The 19,816-nt window shown below is 48.5% G+C and overlaps 1 protein-coding gene across 1 annotated transcript; it reads right to left on the bottom strand.

The window, feature by feature from the left end:
- Positions 1 to 14,511: 14,511 nt before the first annotated feature.
- LOC128332537 (uncharacterized) lies at positions 14,512 to 16,889 on the bottom strand. The gene is made up of 7 exons (XM_053266882.1): positions 16,767 to 16,889; positions 16,440 to 16,589; positions 16,096 to 16,215; positions 15,886 to 15,994; positions 15,500 to 15,562; positions 15,010 to 15,201; positions 14,512 to 14,715 (listed from the first exon to the last, which is right to left on the bottom strand). Exons 1-6 carry the CDS (start codon positions 16,851 to 16,853, stop codon positions 15,017 to 15,019), a joined length of 714 nt encoding a protein of 237 aa, XP_053122857.1. The 5' UTR covers positions 16,854 to 16,889; the 3' UTR covers positions 14,512 to 14,715; positions 15,010 to 15,016.
- Between the last annotated feature and the right edge of the window lie 2,927 nt (positions 16,890 to 19,816).

The raw sequence follows: 19,816 nt of genomic DNA on the forward strand, positions 1-19,816 counted from the left end.
GATCATGGGTGAGGCAGGGAGCTGACCCGGCTTGTATAAGTCTATAACTGAGACTTGGCTGCGGGAGGAAAGGGGTCCAGTTGGGCCCAGCTTCTCCAATCAGATTACTCTGATGGGGAGCAGGTTAGGGGAAGTGGGTGGGGTGGGGTAGGGTGGGGTGGCTGTGGTCCATAAGAATACCATCTCCCTTACCAGAGCCTCTGTGAGACAGATGACTTATACCAAGTGTATATTTCTGAGGCTGGGAACTAGGGATAGACACTTGGTGTACCGTCCACCCCGCTGCCCAACGGACTCCCTAACTGAGCTGATGGAACCAGTCACAGAGTTGGTGTTGGAGTCTCCCAGACTTTTGATGTTAGGTGACATCAGTATCCACTTTGGGGCTGGCTTGTCTGGTGCAGCTTGGGAGTTCATAGAGGCCATGAAATCGATGGGCCTATCCCAATTAATTTCAGGACCAACTCATGGTGCCGGAAACACACTCAATTTGGTCTTCTGTTGGGCTCCATCGTCAGGAGATCCTGTGGTTTCCCCATTGTTATGGACGGACCACTGCCTGCTTCACAGCCACAACCCACCCCTGCAGGGGTGGTGGACCTATTAGGATGGCCCACCCGAGAAGGCTGCTGGATCCAGTAGGATTCCAAAAAGGCCTTGGAGGGTTTTAATGTTGGTGCTGCCAGTGAGTCTGTCGAGGCCCTGGTGGGAACCTGGAATATGGAACTCACCAGGGCAAGAGACACGATTGCTCCTAAGCGTCCCTTCCAACCTGCTTCAAAAATGGCCCCTTGGTATACAGAGGAGTTGCGGGGGCTGAAGCATCAGAGTAGGTGTGACTGAAACACAAGTGGAGGGAAACCTGGCTCAAATTTGACAGGACACAGCACTGGATCCATTTGAAGGTTTATGTGATAAACCATGCGGCAAAAAACCGCATGCGGCAAAAAACCAATTTGGGTCTGCATGAATTGTGCATGCAGATTTGCGTTCAGCAGAGCTATCCCAGGTTGTGAGGAGTTTAATTTCTGCTCTTTCTGTTTGGAATCAGTCCCCGGAGAATTTGTTCTGCTGTAAAGCTTTTAATGGGTTCTTTGCGGATAAAATCTCCTGTATTCTGGGCTGACTTGGACTCCACTATTTCTGCAAGGGTTATGAAGGGGGTGTTCAGCAATCCCTCTTGCAGTATTATGCTGGATCAGTTTCAATCTGTGATTTCTGAGGATGTGGACGAGCTGCTCCGGGCGGTGCGGCCTACCACCTGTTCTCTGGAACCTTGCCCGACTAACAGGAGGAGAGCTAGTTTTGTGGTAGCAAGTATGACTTGTCCCCTTAGCTAAGCAGGGTCCACCCTGGTTGCATATGAATGGGAGACTAGAAGTGTGAGCACTGTAAGATATTCCCCTTAGGAGATGGGGCTGCTCTGGGAAGAGCATCTAGGTTCCAAGTTCCTTCCCTGGCATCTCCAAGATAGGGCTGAGAGATTCCTGACTACAACCTTGGAGATGCCGCTGCCAGTCTGTGTAGACAGTACTGAGCTGGATGGGACAATGGCCTGACTCAGTATATGGCAGCTTCCTGTGTTCCTACAACTTGGCTGCTTCTATCTAGCAAGGAGATTGTTGGAGGTGTCCTCGTTAATATCATTCATGCATCGCTGAGGGAGTACCCCCTGTTTGGAGGAGGGGCAATAGATAGACCACTTCTTAAGAAACCTTCCCTGGATCCCTTAGCGATGGCTAGTTACAGGCCAGTCTCCAATCTCCCATGGTTGGGCAAGGTGACTGAGAGAGTGGTGGCCTACCAACTCCAGACAGTTTTGGAGAAAACGGATTATCTAGACCCATTTCAAACTGGCTTTAGAGCTGGCTATGGAGTTGAGAGGGCTCCATTCTGTCACCAGTGCTTTTTAATATCGACATGAAACCGCTGGGTGAGATCATCAGATTTGGTGCAGGGTGTTATCAGGATGCTTGTCATCTATTTCTCCTTGTCATCACCACCACCACCATCATCAGGAAATGGCATTCATTCCCTAAATGCCTGCCTACAGGCAGTAATGGGCGGCGGTGCTCATTGTAGGCACTCAGAATCTGAAGGATGAGTTAGATCTTCCTGTCCTGGGTGAGGGTTACACTCCCCCAAAGGGAACAGGTATGCAGCTTGGGAGTACCCTTGGACCCAAGCCTCACCCTGGTATCTCAGGTGGAGGCTATGGCCAGGAGTGCCTTCCAACAGCTTTGGTTGATTCACCAGCTGCGTCCATTCCTTGAAGAGAACAATCTCAAAACAGTGGTGCATCAGCTGGTAACCTCCAGGCTTGACTATTGCAATGCGCTCTACGTGGGGCTGCTTTTGTACGCAGTTTGGAAACTTAAGTTAGTTCAAAAACCAGCAGCCAATCTCTCAAAAACCATTGCTTCTCTCCAACCATCCATTTTCTGCTAAACAAGCCTCAAGCTAAACCTGCCTGCCTCTGGACCTAAGAGGGAGGGAGAGAGAAAGAGCATCCGAAGGCTGCCTGTTTGCTTAAGGAATCAAGTGGCCAGCTGGATCTTCGATTTTGACAGCCGATGATGATGGCGAGAGGGAAGCCTTCTTGGATACAATTAGGACAGATGGGACATTCTCCTTTTGTGCTGAACCCCCCCCCCAACGCCCCCCCCCATGCTCCCAGCAAACGTGATGGTTGTTGGTCCCTGCATTAAACAGCATTCTGTGCAATGCCCGCTCCATCTGTGAGAGCCCTCTTTGACATTTCTTTCCCTGTCTCCAAGGAAGTAGCTTCGATAGCCTATAGAAGACCAGGTAAAAGATCCCCCCCCCAACACACACACAGCTCTGGCGCTTGGGGGAGACTATCTGCATAGATGGATGGATAGATAGATAGATAGATAGAACAAGGATGCATAATCAACCAGAAACAAATCTGGAACTTCACCATTAGTTCCCTGAGATCATAGTTCTGGCAGTGAACTATATAACTATATAAATTTAGTTATATTTGTAACTATATATAGTTATAGATATAAATATAACTATAACTATATAGTAATAGATATAAATATAACTTTATAAATATTCACCATATTCATATTATTATTTATTTGATTTCTATACCGCCCTTCCAAAATGGCTCAGGGCGGTTAGGGGATGTGATACATATTGGGGATATGAGTGTGAGTGCACTATTTATTGTGAAATGTGTAAACCAACCAACCAACCAATCAATCAGCGAGGGGCCCATTGTAAAACCTCGTCTCTGGGCCCACTCCAACCTTGTTATGCTCCTGCTTTTGCAGTGGCCACTTTGACGGAGCTGCTCCATTCCTTCCCATCCTGCCACCTGCGTTCTCACCAGAGTAGCTGCTTTCACTCCGTAGAAGGGAAAATATTATTATTATTATTATTATTATTATTATTATTATTATTATTATTATTATTATTTCTTGTTTACACAGTCAGACAGGTGTTATTGACTGGTTTGTTTTATCCAGACATCGAGTCCTTCCCAAGGACCTGGGATGCCAGAATTTTATTGTCAATCGTTATAGATATCGTCGCAGAATATAGGCTGTTCCCAGTAAAGCTGCTTTTTGTAATTGGCTGATGGTGATTTCTGTGGCCCCTATGGTGTTGAGGTGCTCTTCAAGGTCTTTTGGAACTGCACCCAGGGCGCCAATTACCTCTGGGATTATTTTGGTCTTTTTCTGCCACAGCCTTTCAATTGCAGTTTGTAGATCTTTGTATTTTATTATTTTATTTTTTCTATTTCTTTTTCTTCTATTCTGCTATCCCCTGGTATTGCTATGTCGATTATTTTCACTTGTTTTTCTTTCTTCTCGACTACAGTGATATCTGCTGTATTGTGTGGCAGATGTTTGTCTGTTTGTAGTCAGAAGTCCCATAATATTTTTACATCTTCATTTTCTTCAACTTTTTCAATTTGATGGTCCCACCAATCTTTGGCTACAGGTAGCTTGTATTTTTTGCAGATGTTCCAGTGTATCATCCCTGCTACCTTGTCATGCCTTTGTTTGTAGTCAGTCTGTGCGATCTTCTTACAACAGCTGATCAGGTGGTCCACTGTTTCATCTGCTTCTTTACAAAGGCGGCACTTGCTGTTTGTTGTGGATTTTTCGACTTTGGCTCTTATTGCATTTCTTCTTAGTGCCTGTTCTTGTGCAGCCAGTATTAAACCCTCTGTTTCTTTCTTCAAGTTGCCATTCTTAAGCCATTGCCAGGTCTTGGTGATGTCTGATTTTCCACTTATATTGTGTAAATATTGACCATGCAGGGGCTTATTTCTCCATTTTTCTGCTCGGTTCTTGACTTGTTCTTTCTTGTAGGCCTGTTTTGTTTCATTGGTGTTGAATAGTTGTGCGTTCTTGACCATTTGAAGTGCATCTTCTTCACTGTCCCTTATATATTCTTCAAGGTCTCTTTTCTCCTCCTCTACTGTTTGATGGACTTGCAGCATTCCTCTTCCACTTGAGCTGCGAGGGAGGTAAAGCCTATCTACATCACTGTGGGGGTGCAGAGCACGATTGATGGTCATGATTTTCCTGGTCTTACGATCTAGCGTCTCTAGCTCTGCCTGGGTCCAGTCTATCATTCCTGCAGTGTATCTCATAACAGGTATAGCCCAGGTGTTTATGGCTTGTATGATGTTCCCGCCATTGAGTATGGACTTGAGGATTTTTCTGACTCTCCTGATGTATTCACTTCCCATTTTTCTTTTAACTTCAGCGTGTGCGATGTTATCAGCCTGGAGAATGCCCAAGTATTTGTAAGGTTCTTTCTCTTCCAGGTTCTTGATCTTGCTTCTATTGGGCAGTTCTATTCCTTCTGTTTTTCTTATTTTCCCTCTGTTCATTATTAGTGCAGCACACTTGTCTAGTCCAAACTCCATTGCTATATCGCTACTGAATATACGGACAGTGTTTAGCAGTGATTCGATTTCTGACTGGGACTTTCCATACAGCTTCAGATCGTCCATGTACAGCAGATGGTTGATTTGACTGGATGTTTTAGATGTTTGGTATCTGAGGCTTGTTTTGTTTAGTATTTGTGAAAGTGGGGTCATGGCGATTACAAACAATAGAGGGGATAGTGAGTCCCCTTGGAAAATGCCTCTTCTAATGCTAACCTGTCCAAGTGCCTCGCCATTGATTGTTAACTGTGTACTCCACATGCTCATTGCTTTTTAAATAAATATCTGAATGTTTTTGCTGACACCAGTTGTTTCTAAACATTTTAGTATCCATGTGTGAGGCAATGAATCGAAGGCTTTCTTGTAGTCAATCCATGCAACACTTAGATTGGTTTTTCTTCTCTTGCAGTTTTCTAAAATCATTTTGTTAATCAGCAGCGGGTCTTTTGTGCTTCTGGTGTTCGGGCAATTTCCTTTCTGTTCAACTGGAAGCTGTTTGTTAGTTAATAAGTGTTGCATCACTTCATCTGCTATTATTCCAGTTAATAATTTGAACATGGTTGGCAGACAGGTTATCGGTCTATAATTACTTGGAACTGCACCTTTTGCTGGGTCTTTCATTATGAGATGAGTTTTCCCAGTTGTTAGCCATTGTTCAATATCACCTCCTTGCAAAATGTGATTGAACTGTTTTGATAGTTGTTTATGAAGGCTTGTTAGGTGTTTAAGCCAGAAGCCATACAGTTCATCGTCGCCTGGCGCAGTCCAATTTTTAATTTTCTTTGCTCTTTCACTGATTAATTCTGGTGTTATTATTAGATCTTGCATTTGTTGGTTACATTTTTGACTTCTTTCATCCAGCCTGCTTTTTTATTATAATCTATTGGATTGTCCGATAATTTCCGCCAGAATTGCACTGTTTCTTCTTTATTTGGCGTTTCTACATTTCTTGCAGTTTCTCCTTCTATGCTTTGGTAGAAACGTCTCTGATTCGACTGGAATTGGAGATTCTGCCTGTGTTGTGTAATTCTGGCTTCATATCTGATAATCTTCTTTGATACTGCTGTTATTTGCTGCTTTATTATTTCCAGGACTTCTCTAATTTTCCTTGAATCTAGGTGGTATTTTTGGATCAGATACTGTTTGGTGTTTTCTTTCTTCAGCTTCTTGCCTGTCATATCTTTCAATTTACTAGCATCTGATCTAAGCCTGGAGATTTTATTTTCTAATCAAATCTTCCATTTAGGTGATGTACTGCTTTCTTTTTTGACAGGTCCACTGATCTTCTATCCGAGCTCTTGTGTTGTTGTTGTTGCTGCACTGTACATGAGTTGGTTTGTTTCTTGCAAATTCTTGGTTGTTATTTCTGCAAGTGCAGCATTGACATCTTTTAATGCCTGAGCAAGTTGTTTTTTGGCAACTGTTTTTAGAGCGGGAAGTCGAACCCTGGTGGTTGTTTGCTTCATGTGCTCAGTTATTTTTTGCTTTAGTTCTTGTTGCTTTCCTGTAAAACGGCATTTGGGTTTTTGAGGTGAAGGCAAAGGGGAGGTAGCCTGGTTTTGATTTTGAAACAGTCCAGCAACGGTGGTATCCTCTATTTCCAACACCTCCTCCATCTGTGCCTGAGCAACTGCTTCAGTTGGTGGTAATTCTTCTTCCATATCTTGAGCCTGTGTTGCTCTTTGCAGTTCTTCCAGCTCAACTCCTATGAATACTTTATTTCTTATTCTGAATCTTCTCTGGTCTGCTAGCCTTTTTTCTATTATTTCTGTATCTGGATGCTTCTCTTTCCAAATTTGGTACATTCTTTTTAAATAACCTCTTCTAGTTGGACTAGACTTGTAATAACATATCATTATTTCCTTCTTGGCATTTTTTGTATATTTTTTTCAGTTAAGCGACGTTTCTTCCAGTAGCTTTGCTATCTCCAGCCCTGGTTGCTCAACTGAAGATCCTGAGTCCTGTAGCCCACTTGCCACCAGATGTCCCGGGACTATAGCACCTGGCGCGGTCCTTGTTGACCCGGGCGACGACCAATCCGGTATAGATTTATTAAAGTTACGTCTCACCATATTGTTGATGGGAGAGGCACTCTTTGTCTGGCTCCTCTGGTGAGACCTGTCTTGTAATAATAATAATAAATAATAATAATAATAATAATAATAATTATTATTATTATTATTATTATTAACATTTATATCCTTCTCTTCCTCCAAGGAGCCCAAAGCAGTGTACTACATACTTAAGTTTCTCTTCGCAACAACCCTGTGAAGTAGGTTAGGCTGAGGGAGAAGCGACTGGCCCAGAGTCACCCAGCTAGTCTCCTGGCTGAATGGGGATTTGAACTCAAGTCTCCCCGGTCCTAGTCCAGCACTCTAACCACTACACCACACTGGCTCTTCTGATAGCCTTTGAAGTACCCCTAGGGGTTCTTGTGCCCCCTGTTGGGAACCCCAATCTATCTCAATATTGTCTGTTCTGTCTGGCAGTGGCACTCCAGAGTTTCAGGCAAGAGTTTTCCCCAGCTCTCCCTGTAGATGCCAGGGATTGAACCCGGGACCTTCAGCATCTTTAAGCAGATACTCTACCACTGAAATACAGCCCCATCCCTAACACAGTCCAAGGGACAATAAAATGCTCCTTTAGGGAATAATGTTTGAAAACTGCATGCAGAAGGTTCCACATTCCCTCCCTGGCAGCATCTCCAAGACAGGACAAGATTTTTTTTTATTTTTAGGACAAGATTTTAGGACAAGATTTTTTATTTTATTTTTTAGGACAAGATTTTTTTATTGAACCAACAAACTACCAAAGCATACGAAACCCTTGCCTGTAACCTTGGAAAAGCTGCTGCCAGTCTGTGTAGACAATACTGAGCTAGATGGACCAAGGGCCTGACTCAATATAGAGCAGCTTCCGATGTTCCTAAGTTCCTATATTCACAGTGAAGTCCTAAGTGTTTTGAAACGGAGGGGGGAAATGTTTAAAACTGAAAACCTGGACATTTTTGATGAAACTGTGAGTCTGGATTTGCTTAAAATGGCAAGAGGATGGTGGACAGTAGGAAGGCAGGAAGGCAGTCTAAATAAATATCATATGATTTGTCTTACCCATAGTCTTACACAATGCTTGCTTGTGGTAAAACTTGTTTTTGTTTTTTAAAAAGCATGTGGTTTCTGCATAGAATAAATGTGTGGTTTTTTCCCCTGGGGAAGAGCATGAGCAATACCCTGCTAACTAGGCAAAGAGGCACCTTTTAACGTGATGATTCTCTTTATTTAGCAGGGGGAGAGTAACTGGCCCTCTCCATCCCCAGCACAGCATCCCTCCAGTGACTTTTGCTGGTGTCTATCTTATGTTTCTTTTTAGATTGTGAGCCCTTCGGGGACAGGGATCCATCTTATTTAGTTATTTATTATTCCTCTGTGTAAACCACCCTGAGCCATTTTTGGAAGGGTGGTATAAAAATCAAATGAATGAATGAATGAAATCTTACCTGCAATCTAAAGAGGGGGAGGCGGCCCACAATACCGAAAATGATGCTAATACACCAAACTGTCCACGTGGGAAGTTTCAGGGCAGAGAGCGTCCAAGTTAGGCGCGTTCTTAAATTCTTCTTAAATTTGGATTCCCAGAAGTTGTTTGAGAAGGAGAGCTGGTCTTGCGGTACTAAGCATCATCATCATCATCATCATCATCATCATCATCATTTATTCAACTAGCACTTGGCAGAGTCGTAATGAAGGCCTTGGGAAAGATATTTAGATGCCATGACGTGAATATACCTACAGAGATTAGAATAGTTTGGACAATGGTTTTCCCCGTGACACTCTGTGGATACAAAAGCTGGATTTTTAAGAAGCAAGATAGAAAAAGTATTGACACTTTTGAACTTTGGTGCTGGAGAAGACTTTTGAGGATACCATGGACAGCCAGGAAAATAAACAAATGGATCACAGAACAAACCAATCCAGAATTTTCACTCAAGGCACAAATGACCAGGCTCAAACTATCATACTTTGGACACATTATGCGAAAACCCAGCTCCCTTGAGAAGTCCATAATGCTGGGGAAAGCTGAAGGCAAGAGAAGAAAATGGCCAGCAGCAAGGTGGATGGACCTGATCACGACAGCAATGGATGCACCACTGAGAGACCTTAAAGGCCAAGTTGAAGACAGATCATCCTGGAGAGAATCTATCTATGTGGTTGCTAAGAGTCGACACTGACTTGACAGCACTTAATCAATCAATCAATCAATCAATCAATCAGGGAGAGAGAGGGGGATATGTCTCCATCATCTCTCTAGGAGGAAACAAAGAAGGTTGACTCACCACAGGAGGTACCTGAGGAGTCAAAGCAGGGTTCATAGAGTAGAGGCAAGCAGGGACAGGTGAGGAGACCCTGACTAGCTCCCTCTGATCCCAATGCCCCTAGTTGCCATTAGGTTAGTTGTTGCAAAAGGTCGATGCACTGGAACTCCATCTCCAACACGTATAGACAATAGTGAGCTAAGCAGACCAATGGTCCGGCTTGGTATAAGACAGCTTCCTATGTTCCTATGTACAACTCCCATGGAATCACAGGATCATAGAATGTCAGAGATGGAAGGTACCTTAGAGTTCTTCAGTCCACTACTCCGTACAGGAAACTGCTACAGCAGCTCTGACAGATGCCTGTCCAGCCTCTCTTTGAAAACCTCCAGCAAAGGAAAGCCTACCACTGCATGAGGGAGACTGCTTCGCTGTCGAACAGCTCTTAAAATTATTTATTTGTTTATTGATAGATTTGATTTGATTTGATTTGATTTGATTTGATTTTTATACCGCCCTTCCGAAATGGCTCAGGGCGGTTTACAATTAAAACAGAAAACATTAAAAACAATTAAAACAGAGATACAAATATAATTACCAATTTAAAACAACTTAAAAAACAATTAAACTATCAAAACAATTAAAACCCTGAAAACCAGGTTGACATTAAAACAATTAAAAACTGATTAAAATCCCTGAAAGGCCAGGCCAAACAGATGGGTTTTAAGGGCTCTCTTGAAGGTCAGCAAAGAATCAAGATTACCAATTTCTGCTGGGAGTGCATTCCACAGTCCAGGAGCAGCTACAGAGAAGGCCCGCCTCTGAGTCGTCACCAAACGAACTGGTGACAACTGTAGACGGACCTCCCCAGATGACCTTAACGTGCGGTGGGGATCATGTATAAGAAGGCGCTCTCTAAGATATCTTGGACCCAAGCCGTTCAGGGCTTTCAAGGTAATAACCAGCACTTTGTATTTTGCCCGGAAACGTATTGGCAGCCAATGTAACTGTTTCAAAACAGGCATCATATGGTCTCTCCGGGTTGCCCCAGAGACCAATCTGGCAGCCGCATTCTAAACTAACTGAAGTTTCCGGACTACATACAAAGGCAGAATGAAGAAATTCTTCCTAATGCCTAGCTTAAATCTGCTTCCTTGCCATTTCAACCCATGGATTGTAGTAGCCCAGCCCTCAGGAGCAACAGAGAACCAGTCTGTTCCTTCTTCTATAAGGCCATGGTGGCCAGGGATGTTGTAGTTCAGTATCATCTGGAGACCCAAATATGAGGACCCCTGACCTTCGAATGATGAGTTAGTGTTCTAGCATACAGTCGAGATGTGCAACGAAACCAGACCACACCCTTGTGCAGCAACTATAATGTGCCAAGGGAAGGCAAGTAGTTTGCATAAGAGAAAACACACTCAGAATTGATCATTTCTACAGTCCTTTTTAGTGCTTCACAATGGATATAACATTGCTCCTTTTCCGTTTCTGTTGTGAAATGTCATGATGCATCTCTTGAACTCCTCCCTCCTCCTTCCATGATCTTCTGGGTATTTGAAGACCATCCTTCCAGGCCTTCACAACTCTCGTCCTGCCCCCAGTAGAAACATAGGAAGTTGCTTTATACCAAGTCAGACCCTGGGTCCGCCTGGCTCAGAACTTTCTGGCACAATATTGTCTATTCTGACTGGAAGCAGCTCTCCAAGGTCACAGGCAGCTTTTCTCTGTTGCCCCCGAGGATTGGAATAGAAATTGGATTAGAAATTCCATGGGTTGAAATTGCAAGGAAGCAGATTTAGGAGACGACAGGGATCAAACCTGGGACCTTCTGCGAGCAAAGCAGATGCAATTCCAGCTCCGTGATTTCCAGCTCTCTGCTCTTAACTGATCGGGGTGTGGGTGGGGGCCATTTTTCTCCTGCGTCTGCTTCCCTCTTCACTGTTCTAGCTATGTTTCTCAGGAAGACGGTTCCCAGAAGCAGTTTAACCCAGGCTGCTCGTCTGCAGCGCAGGCATCCCTATGGAGCACGGTGCTGCTGGCCCGCCTAACCCCACTTTGAAGCCCGGCCTTTAGACAAAGTTTAGGGTGCGAGCGTGCCCTTTACCCCGGCACTGGGATCAGATGGGTGCTCAGGCTGCTTGTTGCGTGAGTGCACACAGAGATGGGTGCCTAGAGCGCCCGTCTCAGAGGAGAGGAGAGCTGGTCTTGTGGTAGCAAGCGTGTCTTCCCCCCTTAGCTGAGCAGTGTCTGCCTTGGTTTCATTTGAATGGGAGATTAGACGTGTGAGCACTATAAGAGATTCCCCATCAGGGGATGGAGCCGCTCTGGGAAGAGCATCGAGGTTCCAGGTTCCCCCCCTGGCAGCATCTCCAAGATAGGACTGAGAGAGATTCCTGCCTGCAACCTTGGAGAAGCTGCTGCCAGTCTGTGTAGGCAATAATGAGCTAGATGGACCAATGTTCTGACTGGCAGCTTCATATGTTCCTATCCCCCAATGCACCACGCTCGACACACTATGCATTGTGGGATATCCAAAGGTTGGGATGTGTCATCCCAGCCTCCAAAGATCCACACTGCTGGGAGCAGTGAGGATCATGTGAGCGCATGGTAGTATACCTGAAGAAAAGCCCAAGAATCATCTGGGGGGAAGATGAGTTGGACTCTGCCTACCCCACTGCCCGCCCTCCACATCCCAGGACTATCATGTGAATAGCCTCAGGGTCTTACTCCTAATCAGCTCTAATTCCAGCTTTAGCGCCAACTTTAAACTCTTCCTCCAGCTTTCACTAACTTTCTGCTGCAGGCGAGCCTCCTTTTATTCTCTTCCCCCCCTCCAATTTTCCGAAACTAACCGATTTAAAATTGACTGCATGTTATGCTTTAAAAGAAAATTATTACAAAATGATGTATAGATGGTATCTGAGACCCAAAAAAATGGCATTAATGTATAAAAATGTATCAAACAAATGTTGGAAGTGTGGACAGTCTGAAGGCACTTTTTTTCCTATGTGGTGGACCTGTGGGAAGGCTAAAGCATATTGGGAGATGATATATAATGAGTTAAAGAAAATATTTAAAATGACATTTCCTAAGAGGCCAGAATCCTTCCTGCTGGGAATAATAGAAGGTGCAATTTCTACAACTAATTCAACGCTTTTTATGTACACTTCGACGGCGGCTAGAATTATCTATCCGCAGAAATGGAAGAGTAATGAAGTGCCTTCAAAAGAAGATTGGCTGATAAAATTTTTGGAATATGCGGAGATGGCAAAACTTACATCACTAATAAGAGACCAAAATTTGGAATGCTTCAAAGAAGGTTGGAAACCATTCTTGTTGAATCTAAAGAACTATTTTCCTACTATGGACTTTACAGCAGGGTTCGAAATTTAGTAAAAAAACCTGCAGGTTGGGTAGATTAGCTGTGTTTGTAAGGATTTAAATTTATGTTTTGAACTATTATTATAGCAAAGGTAAACTTTATAGCTGATGATTCATGAAGAGATGTGTGCGGGAAGTCCACTTTTGTCTATTTGTAATCAATGACATATTAATATTGTTAAAAATAATAAAAATTGAATTTGAAAAAAAAACCAAACCAACCAATCAAAATAAATGCGAGCTCCCCCCATTAAAAAAACACACCAAACCAATCCAATCCAACCCTCTCCTCCCTCCAAAAACCAAACAGCAGGACTCTTTCCCCAACCAGACCAAACTGTCAAAGGGGAGCTGTGAACTCTTGATCCCTGCCAGCTTCTTATTACAGAGCACAGGAAGGAAGCAAATACGCATTCAAAACAGAAATGTGAAGAGCACAAGAGGAGGTCAAGGCCTTGTTCCTGCACAAATGGCATTTCATACTTGGCAGGACTTTTTAATCACTGGAATGGAATCACATTTCATATTTGGCTGTATTGGAGGCAGTCAGTGTTGGTTTGTAAGCTTGCCAGGCCTTGCCAAGGCTGTGCTTTCCGGGCACTCGATTGGAAGGTGCAGCTTGCTCCCAGGATCCTGTGCTCAGCAAACCTCATTGGCGGCAAACCTCAAGTGGGCTCCTCTGGAGTGATCCAAGGAAATTGTCTGAGTGAGTGCTTCCAAGCAAGAGGCATTTGCATGGACCTGTAGCAGTGTAGCAGCGTCTCCCTCAGCCAAGAGGTGAGCTTGGGAGTCTGTGGGCACAAACGCTCCAAGGGAGACGAGAAGAAAAGAGGAACTCAGAAACGATGGTATGGTTTTTAACAAAAGGGGCAACTTTATTAATATACTTAATTAGGATACAAGTCATCACTTAACTTTCTAACTAAAGGAAACAAAACAGGACAGAATGGAGTAGGCAAAAAAACTTTCCATCTCAGCCGATCTGTTGGAAAGCCAAAAATTCCTACTCGGCCCCCAATGGGACGACCAGCAAAGCCCATTCTGTCCCTGGGAGGGAGGGAGGGAAGGGAGGAAGCCCAGGGTCACACAGAAGAAGGGAATGGCAGGGCAAACAAAATTGGGGGGAGTCCCAGCCAGCCCCCAACCCCACCCCACCCCCGCTCCTTGCAGGCACGTTCACTTGGTCTCCTCTTCTGGGGCGGATCGACTCCTCCAGCCGCCCAGCAGCAGCACAAGCCTGCAAGAAGCACAAAGCAGCGTCAGTGGGGTTGCCCTGCTCCTCCTCCCTTTCCACTCCGGCAGCCCAGCAAGTGGGGATTGGGCAGGGGGCTGGGGGTTGAGGGGGGGGGCAAGCCAGAGAATTCTGCTTGACCTCGGGCTCCCCACTGTGCAGCCACAGCATGGAGCAGGAGGGAGAGGAGGATTCTCTGGCCTGCCACCGGGCAGCACCAGGGGGCGCTACTGGGGCTGCAGGGGGCCCCCAGAGTCTCCCAGGCTCCTCTGCTGCTGCACCGGTTTGGGAGGAAGGAGGAGGGAGCGGAGGGGGGAGTGAGGCGTGGCTGCGGGAGTGGAGGGGGGGAGGAGCACACCCTCGGTAGGGGAGGGGGCGGATGCCTGGATGGGGCTTCCCCTGCCAGGGGAAGCCAGGCCGCTGGGGAAGGGGAGAAAGGTGGAAGGAGGAGGGGGCGCTCCTTGGCCAGCTGGTGGGAATGGAGGGAGGCGGTGACCTTGCCCTCCTGCTGGGGCCACACAGCCTCCCCAGGCCCAAGGGAAGCCCAAGAATGGTTCCAAAGGGCCACTTGGGGGCAGGGTGGTCCTGTAGCCTCCTCCCACTGCCTGCCAGCAGAAGCAAGGGGAGGGGCTTCTGCACCCCAGAGGCGGGGCTTCCTTGGGCCAGGCGAGTGGAGCCTGCTTCCCCCTCACTCCTCAGACAGAACTGCACTTCCCTGCTGGATGTCTTCTTGTGGACAGATCTTGTGTCCACGCGGTTGGAGGAGGTCTTCTGGGAGGCCCCTGCGCTGCACGGTCTTTCCTGAACCTCCCTTCAGCTGCTGATCTTCAAGGGGAGAGCACGGGGCTGTTGTTCCTGGAAAGAGAGAAGGACATTGGTTCAGAGATGGGGGGTCTTCTCACACTCTCCCCCATGATACCACCAAGCACCAGGGACTCCTGGCAGAATATTTGTGTCCTCATTTCCCAAAGGGAAGAGAGATCTTTCCTCTTTCCCTTTGGCTACTGGTACAACCAGCCACAAGGGCCGAAGCTGGCATTCCAACACGAGGGAGGGTTGCCCAGATTCCTGCCCACCCTTCCTGCAGCCCCAGCCCCCTCCCTAACCATCGGGGACCCTTCAAGTGAAGCCCTGCCTTGGTCTGCTCACCAGTCGGTCAGGTGGAGAGATCACCGTACTCTGGCGGGTGTCTCTTCTTCTTACAGCCCACCCACAAGCGCCGAACGGCAGCCCGCAGCCCATGCCGGGAGTGGACGGAAAAGGCCTTCTTCACGATCTTCTCTGTCTTGCAGGCAACTCTCCCGACCTCGGGGTCATGGTCGCCAAGCAAGCTCTCCAGCGCTGGAGGGATGAAGGAGAAGGTTCAGAAATGGCATGAAGAGATCACCCCACCTTTGGCCAAGCCCCACCATTTCCACACCAAGAGGGCGCAAGTCCTGACTCTTTCTCCCCTGCACTCTGGGAAAGCCTACTGCTGAGCATCCCTGAGGATTTATTTATTTATTTTTTGCATTTATATAAATGCAAGCGGGACCTTCCATTTGAGGGGACAGGTGGCCCATTCCAGCTCTGTGGTCCCTAAATCTAGGCCTCTCCCCTCACAGAAACTTCCCCTTCCCACCCAGAAACCGGCACTTACCAGCATGGAAGGTCTCTATGTTCCCTTCAGTGAGGATGCTGCCCTTTTTGTGGACCAGGTGACCTAAAAACAAGGGTGGAAGGAAATGGGACCACAGTTCAGTACCCTGCGCATGGACAGCCCACTTCCCATCATTCAGGAGAGGAAGTCCTCCCCTCTCTGCTCCCTCTGGGACTGACAGATTGAGCCATTCCTCCAGGGACTCTTACGTCATCTTGGAAGGAAATTAAGCCAAGAGACCTCGCTAACACGCACTGGGCCAGTCCTCCTGGGGAGGGAACAGCTCCTGCCCCTCCACACCCTTCTGGCAGTGCCTTCCAAGAGAATGAACCTTTGCCCACCAAGACGACCCACTAAGGGAGACCCAAGAGTCTTGTTTCGCTTACCGATCAGCAGGGCAGCCGTTCTCCTCACTGAAGGCTGCTCTCTGCGGAAGAAGCCCAGGATCTTGGTGGCCTCCATCTCCACGGCGTCCTCTGTGCCGAGCTGCCGAATCTGGGATCAAGAGCAAAGACAAATCCCGAGTGAGCGAAGCATCGCCCAAAGGTCCTTGAGCCATTTGACCCGAGGGATGGACAGGGAGGGCCTGCCCTTACCAGACGCTTGGCGATCTTGTGGAGCAGCTCCTGCAGGCTGTAAGAGTCCCGCGCCAGCAGCTTGCCCTCCAAGTGCCATAGGAGGGCTTCCGCCAGGAGGCTCAGATTGTCCTTCGCAGCCTGCCAAAAGAAAGACCGGAATGGGAGTGAAAAAGGCTGCCAAGGGATTCCAAGAAACCTCTTAGGGGGCTTCAAGGAGTAGGGCCTGGATAGGCCAAACCACAGCAGGACAGCTCGTGGATTCACCACCCCGTGAGGCTAACTCTGGGGCCTGCCACTGGGTGGCTGGACTTGGGGAAGCCTAAACCCCTTTGTAGGGGTGGCAGGAAGAAGTGGGCCCTCACCTGTGCTACCTCCAGGTCTTCATCCTCCACATGCATCAGCACCGCGATGAGGGTCGTGATGTTCTCCTCTGTACCCTTGTGGTGGTGGTGGCGGTGCTGCAGGAGATCCAGGTGGGTCCTCATGGCTGCCCTTCGGATCTTAGCCTCCTCCTACAAAGAAGAACAGGGCTTGTTATTAGGGAGGAATTCCTCACCTCCATCACCATGCAGAAGAGCTTGCATGGGTCTCTAGGGGGTGTCTGGTTTCCCTTCTCCAACCCAGTCGGAACCTGCAGGTTGGCCGGCCCTCATAGAGCCGGGGCAGAGGGCTGGCGTGCAAGTACTCACGTGGTGGAAGAGAGGGCGGCACAGGGCAGCCAGGACAACATTCACCGTGGCCTGGTGTTCTGATGGACAGTGCCTCAGGCGCTCCATGAAGGCCAGGACCCCCAATGTGGCTTCCAGACTGGAGGTCCTGAGCCCTCCCAGGATCCCGGCACTAAAATCCTGGGGTTTCTTCGCCTAGGGAGGGAAAAGGTGGATCCTTGAAAACACATGCTAGTCCACCCGCTGCTAAACGCACCACAGAGCTGTCCGTGTTTGATGCTGCTTGGCCACCATCCACTGCCTTGGGGAGGAGATGACTCAAGCCATCCCAGAGGCACAAAGAGCGGGGAGAATGCGGCATTGGAGCACGTGGGGAATCAGGTTCCTACTGAGAGATGCATTCCTGTGCCTTCCCTTAAGGATTTCTCCTTCGTCCTGTGGCAAGGGTTCCACAGACTGAATCCACCCAACTGGAGAAATCTCCCCATCACACCTGGGGATGCCTAGGAGCACCAGCCTCAGGAAGGGCTCCCCAAAGAGAGGAGTCTCCATGCCTAGGGATGCTCCATGCACAGGGATGTCACTCACCGCCTTCAGGGTGCCATAAATTTGGAGAAGTCCCCTTTCGCTCAGGTAGCGGATGTTCTGGCTGGGGTGGACTAGCCACGCTACCAGGAGCATCCAGGTCTTCTCTAAGGCAGCAAAGTCTTGGTCTTTCAGGAGCAGCTAAAAGAGGGAAAGGAGGAAAACATCCATCAGCCTCTGGGGCCAGACCCTCCTCTCAGGGAAGCCCACCCTGAGGAAGACGCTGCTCACCTCCACAAAGAAGGCCACCTCTGCGAGGGAATGCTCTTCTGGATCTTTTTCCAGGCTGAAGTGGGAAGCCAGGTATGCCTTCAGCCTGGCCACTGTGGAGGACCGTGTCTGGAGGAGAGCCCTGCAAAACACCAAAAGACCCTGCTGAGTCCTGAGCGGAAGGTCCAGAAAGAGCAGACCTGACCCAAACCACACCAGCCCCCAGGCCTCCTGAGATATCTCCTATTCACTCCTACTTACCTCACCAAGAGGGCCACACCCTGGAGGCAGCTCTGCGGAGAGCACAGGGATTCCCAGCAGGTCTTCTCCGGGGTCACCTGTGCCACCCTCTCCAGCAGGGTCCGGACAATCTGCGCGGTCTCCCTGCAGAGAAGAGAAGGTTGCTGTCACCAAAGTGTGTGTCTCCTTGCGGGGTGGTGTAGTGTCAAGGGTGGCTGGACTATGTTGGACCATGGGAGGGAGACCACAGGGGTGAAGTGACTTTCCCCACAGCTGGTTTTTTAACACTGCAGACGCATTTTAAGGCTCTCTGCAGAGCCAAGAGGGCTGCAAATTCTGGGGTCTCCCCTGTGGAGCTGAGGGAAGGGACCACCGTGCCAGAGTCACCCCAACAGGCCAGAAATGCTCCTCACCCATCAGAGTGGGACATGGGAGAAATGACCCTAGCCTGTCCTCCCAGAGTGCTGGAAGGAGGACTTGCTGGCTCCGCTTTCCCCACCGCCATGACTTACTCAGGAGGCAGGTCTTGGCTGTCTCGGTTCCCGACTCCCTCGGTGGTGTTCTGCAGGCCGGTGAGGATCTTGTTGACCAGGCCCACCAGGAGTTCGGGGAACCTCTCCTCCACCTCACTGGCATACTCCACACACCGGACGACGTCCCCGATCTTCTTTGTTGCTCTCCCCTGCGAAGAAGAGGAGGGTCAGGCCTCAGCACACAGTCCAAGGGACGGTTATGGGTCAGGAGAATCCCCAGGGCCAGGCCAGTGCCATGGGTGTCTGCACCCACATATGGGCCTGGAGGGTGCTGCCTGTGGCTCAGGGTGCATGAGGTCAACTGCAAGGGAAAGACATCCACAAGGGGAAAGGGCAAGTCCCCACCTCCCGTGTGAACAGTGACTGCCATCCAAGCCGCCATCCTGTGTAGTGCAAGAAAGGTGGGGCAGAGGGGTGGAGTCAAGTCACCCTTGGTTTGCACCCCTTACCTCTCCCAGATGGACCGAGGAGAACCAATCTGGGGCCAGCTGTCCTCTTCTTTCCCCTTCGTCGATGTTCCTGAGAGAGGAGAGGAGAGAGAAAAGCTGCTCCAAGAACTGTCCTGTTGGAGATGGCAGCCAGCTGAAGAAGAACACGGGCACCCAAAGAGATGCTAAGCAAGGATCTCGCCTCCCTTGGGAGGTGGCTGGCAGGGGAACTTCATCAGGCCAGAGATCTCCCAAGTCCAGCCTTTCGTTCCCCACTGAGAAGCCCTGGGAAGTGTTCAAAGGGGGCATCGAGACAGGAGCCCTCCCCTGCTCCTTCTCCCCAACACCCGCTCATGCCAACAGCATGGGGGTCTCGGAGCTCCCTCTGCTAACAGCCAGCAATAGACTTGCTGGTGTCTGTCTTGCACCTGCTGCCAATCGGCCTCCTTGGGTGAACTCCCCCTCCAGATTTCTCAGGGAGCAGGTAGGAGGAAACATCCCTCTATGGGGCTCAGACATGGGGGAGCTGCCCCTGTCCCCTGCAGCCTTCTGCTTACTGTGCTAAAAGCCCCCCATAGGAACATAGGGAACATAGGGAACTGCCATCTACTGAGTCAGACCATTGGTCTATCTAGCTCAGTATTGTCTTCACAGACTGGCAGCGGCTTCTCCAAGGTTGCAGGCAGTAATCTCTCTCATCCCTGTCTTGGAGATGCTGCCAGGGAGGGAACTTGAAACCTTCTGCTCTTCCCAGAGCGGCTTCATCCCCTAAGGGGAATCTCTTCCAGTGCTCACACATCAAGTCTCCCATTCATATGCAACCAGGGCAGACCCTGCTTAGCTATGGGGACAAGCCATGCTTGCTACCACAAGACCAGCTCTCCTCCCCCAGCTCCCTACTGGCTCCTAAGGCCCTTCAGCTGAGAGGAGGGTACCTACCTGGCCGAACGGGGGGTCGGTGGAGAGTCCCACACCTCATCCTCAATGCTGCTGATCTCATGCATCGTGTCATCCTCGTCCGTAGAGGAGCACTGGGGAGGAGAGAGAAGAGAAACGGGAGCGTTCCAGGGCTTGC

The sequence above is a fragment of the Hemicordylus capensis genome, chromosome 7, assembly GCF_027244095.1.
Source record: "Hemicordylus capensis ecotype Gifberg chromosome 7, rHemCap1.1.pri, whole genome shotgun sequence".
NCBI lineage: Eukaryota > Metazoa > Chordata > Lepidosauria > Squamata > Cordylidae > Hemicordylus > Hemicordylus capensis.

Excerpts from the sequence above, each read along its gene's own strand:
- LOC128332537 (XM_053266882.1), bottom strand. The coding sequence starts at position 16,853 with ATGGAGCGCCTGAGGCACTGTCCATCAGAACACCAGGCCACGGTGAAT. Across the intron at positions 15,995-16,095 it reads ACAAGATCGCCAAGCGTCTG|ATTCGGCAGCTCGGCACAGA; the intron begins GTAAGGGCAGGC and ends TCTTGATCCCAG. Across the intron at positions 15,202-15,499 it reads CATAGAGACCTTCCATGCTG|CGCTGGAGAGCTTGCTTGGC; the intron begins GTAAGTGCCGGT and ends TCATCCCTCCAG.